The sequence below is a fragment of the Aptenodytes forsteri genome, unplaced genomic scaffold, assembly GCF_000699145.1.
Source record: "Aptenodytes forsteri isolate BGI_AS27 unplaced genomic scaffold, ASM69914v1 Scaffold483, whole genome shotgun sequence".
Lineage (NCBI taxonomy): Eukaryota > Metazoa > Chordata > Aves > Sphenisciformes > Spheniscidae > Aptenodytes > Aptenodytes forsteri.
In genome coordinates this window covers 833388-838179 of record NW_008795316.1, presented here as the reverse complement: position 1 = coordinate 838179, position 4792 = coordinate 833388, and the positions used below count along the sequence as shown (strand labels likewise).

Genomic DNA, 4792 nt, shown 5'->3' with positions numbered 1-4792 from the left:
GTATTTTTTTTAATAGCTTTTTTTTTTTTTTTTTTTAGTGTCTTATTGTGAGAAACAGCACCCAGTAATTAGGTGAGATACCCAGAGATAAGAGTGTTCTCCACCAGGTCCTGCACTCACCTGTCTCATGCTGTAGGCAAACAGGAATCCTATGTTGTAGCGGACTTCCCGCAGCAAGGACACAGTCTGCTGGTGATCCTCTTCCCTCTCTCCACAGAAGCCAGCAATGAAATCACTGCTTAAGCTCACTCCTGTAACAGAGACGCAGCTTTACACTTCCCTCAAGGAAGAGACAAACACTCACTCAAGAAAGGACAGTAAGATACAGCTGGGCTGAGCTCAGACGAAGCTAAAGGGAGCCCCTACCTGGAATGCACTCGCGCACATGGTGTACAAGCTCTAAATACGCTTCTCTTGTGTATCTGCAATGAACAACAGATGGATTTGCTAATCAGAAAACCACAACATTGGTGAGGAGAAAGCAGCACCCTAAATCAGAGGGTAGGCACAAGACTCTCCACGGCACTCACTCACCCTCGTCGCATGGCCTCCAGGACTCGTGTGCTTCCACTCTGGGCTGGGAGGTGAAGCTGTTTGCAGATGTTGTGTCGCTCCTGGATAAGCTGCAGGACCTGTGATGGGCAATCAGGAGACAAAGTCATAGACAGTTCAGCTCTACCAGGATGCCAAGGGGAAGAGTCTTCCCTGGGTAAAAGCCAGCAAATTGCAAACCTGCCAGCTTTAGCACGAACATTCCCCCTCCCAGGAGCTGCTGTTCCCGTTCTGTGATTCCGCGTTCCCTTTGGGAAGGAAGCACAGCCAGCAGTTCAGAACTGCCTGCCTGCAAGCAGAGGTCCAGGTGTTTATTTTACACTTGCCTCATCAGGAAAATCCTTGGGGTGTGGAGAGGTGAACCGGATCCTCATTTCTGGATCAATTCTAGAAACCTGGTCTAGAAGATGTGCAAAGCGCAAGCCTCCTGGTTTAGCTTTGTAGACTGTGCTAAAGCCACGACTGAGGACTGGGGCAGCAGCTGATTGAAACTGCACCTCAGACATGTCTCGAAAGCTGTTGACGTTCTGACCCAAAAGGGTCACTTCTTTCACTCCCTACAAAAATAAACAGAGGGGAAAAAATATAACCCGATCAAGATGGCTAAGCTGCAAGGGCAGCCACAGTCTTACTCTTACTTCAAGGAGGAGTCTCCAAGGGAAGCCCTCCCTTTCCTGTCTGTCTCAGAGTACTACCAGGGGAATCAAAAAGCCACTGGCGGAACCCTACGGTAACCTCATCTCCACAGATAAAGGTGGTGTCACCGGTCAAAGGTATCACTGAAAACAGTTTCACTGAGAACCACCCTTCCTCCCATGGTTTGGGACAGGTGGGAAGCGGGCTCTGCCTCACCTGATCCGACAGCATCCTCACTTCCTGCAGGATGGACGCGATGGGGTGGCTCCTTTCACGGCCACGGGTGAAGGGCACAATGCAATAGCTACACATGTTGTCACAGCCCCGCATGATAGATCTGCCGAGAGGTAAAGTACAGGTCGTACTACGATTGCTCCGGAAGAATCATCCACGTTGCATCCTGCCCTGCTTTGACCTGGCCCAGCACTGCTGCCTTCAGCCAACCCCCTTGGCCTGCAGCACACACAGCACCAGCTCTGAACACAGCTCTGCAGCTTCCCCTTACACACTGTTCCAGCCAGGGCTGGCTTCTGCTTGCCCCTAGCTAACACCTCCTAATTTTTCGTGCATATTTCCAAGAAACTTGGAAAGCAACTCATGAGGCACAGACTTGCACTGCAATCTGGCAGTGATGAGAGATCCTTCTGCATCCTGTTCCTACAGAGGGTGATGCTGTCCTGCTGTACTCTATGGCCACACTGAGCAGAGTCTGATTTCATGTTTGGGAATCTTATTATCAAAACTAAACAAATGGAAACAAAACCAACAGAAGTTAAAATGCATGGAGGATTAGAAGAATTAAATAGGAGAACCTGGGGCAGGACATAGCAGAAGGCAGGGGTTGAGAGGGGCACAAATGTCAGTGTGACAGAAATCACTCAGTGCAGCATCAGGCTTAGACAATCAACGTTCTCAAAGGAGAGTAAGAGAAGCCCACAGACAGCCAGAGCACGGGGCAGTCTCTCCAGGGCTCAGTCAGACAGCAAAGAAGCAGCAAACACATAGTCTGGCAGACTCACGCCTCTGGGCTGCCGGGAGCGAGTGCAACCAGGCACTGCACCTCCTGGGTAGCTGCTGTCACTGACATGTCTGTTCTGCACAGCAATATTTCCAAACCAGAACCACAGAAACATGCACAGGAAAAAAAGGTACTTACACAAACGCTGTTGTGCCACCTGCACTAGTCTGGACAGGCAGAATATCTGCGTAAGTCTCATCTAGCGATAGCAGGACATTAGCAGCTTGCTGGCCAGACTCTGCCACGGCCAGCAGCCGCGGAAGGTCACGATATGCATCAGGGCCTGCCACAATATCGACTAGTTTCTCCCTGTGCAGAATCTCCTCCTTAAGCCTCTCAGCCATGCATCCTGCCGCCAAAGGAGAAGGGTCCTTGTGAGGAAGCGCCCACCCTCCGTTACACCTCCGCACCCCTTCACTAGCTGCTTTCACCCTGCAGAAAAGGCTTGGTGCCGCCAGAGGGGAAGAGGAAACGCAGCACGATGGGATGTGGCACAACAGTATGTGCAACCCGCTCCTGCACATCCCGCCAAGTACCTAGAATCCCGATGCGGAGGGGTAAGCGAGCCTGCTGCCGCCGGGCTTTCAGTGCCTTGAGGTGCCGCAGGCGATTCCAGATAGCCTGCTCTGCCTTCTCCCTGGGAAGCCAGGAAAACAGTGGTTAATCCGACTGTTGCACTTTAATGGTCCCCCTACGCGAAGCAGCCCAAGTGCTTTGAGAGGAGAATTCAACTAAAGACAGGGAATCATCCACCTGATGGATCCGATGGCACATGAAAGTGCTGTTTGTGGTGTGTGGATTATGTCTTGACTCTATCTTATCTACTGTCGTTTCTCTCGCTTGGGAGCATCTGCACTGCAGAAACAACTCAGGGACTAAGCTCTTGTGGAGAAAAAGTCTGCCTTAGCCAGCCAATATGAGCTACCTTGCAAGTGACAATGAGCATTTAGTATCTTCTGCATTCAGAAAAAACAAGCAAAGTTCCCTATATATTTATATCCCAAATTGCCCCTAAATGTATTTCCCAAGTTTTTAAAGTACAGACTCTGTACTAGAGAGACAGTCAGTTCAAGAGAAGGCGGAATAAAAAAAAATTAAAAATCATTAAAGCACAAATCCGTGCAGGTCTCTAACGGCCCATGACATATACACAGAGCTTACAGTACCAAAGAGCTGCTTCTCACTATATAGAAAAGCAATTCATAGCACAATTAATGTTATACATTGTAGCACCAGCTAGCTCTATCCTCAGCTAAACGGGTAGTTTCACATCTGCATGCTCTTTTCTGCACACAACACATTTATGGCCTTGGTTTTCAAATGGTAACTCCTTAAAAACTGTCCGAAACCAGGAGTGACAGAAGTTTCCTTACCTCACAGAACAGGTGACAAGGAGAACCACATCTGCCTAAATTGAAAACAACAAAAAAGGAAGAATAATTTGTAAAAGCCAAACGATAAGTACTCATGCCCTGCACAGGTCAACCTGAAGAGGCAGCCTATAAAACTCACTTAACTCAGTGAAAAAGATCTGCCCAAGGACACAGTGGGCTTCAATAAACAAAGGTGCAAGAAACTAACAGAAGACAGAGTCTTCCACTAAATGGCAGATGTAAACTTAGACAAAGATGAGTCAGGAGCATCCCGCTGTGTCCAATCGCTCTCCGACTGAGAGGAAACCCAGCAGTTTAAAGAAAAAAAACAACCCACAGCTGTCTAGCACATTTGTTAAGTAGCTTCCTTTACTCCACAGAACTTAGACTGCAAAAATCACATCCTGCAGGACTGCACTCCAGACAAAACCCGGGACTCGCAGGCACAGCAGTGGTGCGATGCTCTCGCAGACCTGTGCTACAGGAGAGCTGCCAAGGTGCCTTACCTCATCCAGGTCCTTTGTCCTCGCGTAGCCATTCTTCTGCAGGATGGCCCAGGCGATCTCCGTGTCATTGACGTTCATCTGGCAGCCATACGTCTCCATGTACACTGCAACAAAGGCTGTGTGACGCAGAAGCCTGCCTCGGCGCTTTCATCTACAACCTGTTTCCATGACCTTTTCCATAGGAAGGAACCTTCAGTCCCACCACTGGAGAGACTCGGGCAAGCAGCGCAAAAGCTGCCTTCGCTTGCAGCCCATACAGAAAGGATAAACCAAAAATAAAGACAGACTCTGCTAGTGGCGCTGGGAAACTGGAGTGCCTCAGAGCGTGTCACTCCAACACGACAGGTCTGGGCTGTGGCTTGCAGAGAAGCAGAAGCTGTGTTAATACTGAGATATAACATTTAGTGCAATGAAACCCCCCCCTCCCCAGGGCATCACAGCCTGAAAGCTCTGGGGCTGTCAGCCCCGGCTGACAGCCCAGCACATGGACTGCGGAGAGGTGCCAGAGCAATCTGCTCCCCATCTTCATGGTGGGGGGAGACACACCAGTGGGCACGTGGCCAACGAGCTGGACTTCTGCTAACATCAAAATAATCTTCTGGGCCCCAAAAGCACCCAAACAACTCCTTTCCCCCGCGCATGCTGCAGCGACCCTCCGCTCCGGCTGCAGGGCACCGCTGACCACCAGCCCTTTTACGGCTGGCCTC

General features: G+C 50.0%; 1 protein-coding gene across 1 annotated transcript in view; it reads right to left on the bottom strand.

Moving 5' to 3' along the window:
• CDK5RAP1 (CDK5 regulatory subunit associated protein 1) overlaps positions 1–4185 on the bottom strand; it is a 6128-nt gene extending 1943 nt beyond the window's left edge. Inside the window, exons 1-9 of the mRNA XM_009279533.2 lie at positions 4086–4185; positions 3580–3614; positions 2743–2843; positions 2345–2555; positions 1405–1525; positions 879–1109; positions 535–632; positions 367–422; positions 121–251 (exon numbers count right to left, since the gene is read on the bottom strand). Coding sequence (XP_009277808.1) covers positions 121–251; positions 367–422; positions 535–632; positions 879–1109; positions 1405–1525; positions 2345–2555; positions 2743–2843; positions 3580–3614; positions 4086–4184 — 1083 coding nt within the window. The 5' untranslated portion in view covers position 4185. The remainder of the gene's footprint in view (positions 1–120; positions 252–366; positions 423–534; positions 633–878; positions 1110–1404; positions 1526–2344; positions 2556–2742; positions 2844–3579; positions 3615–4085) is intronic.
• Positions 4186–4792: the final 607 nt, after the last annotated feature.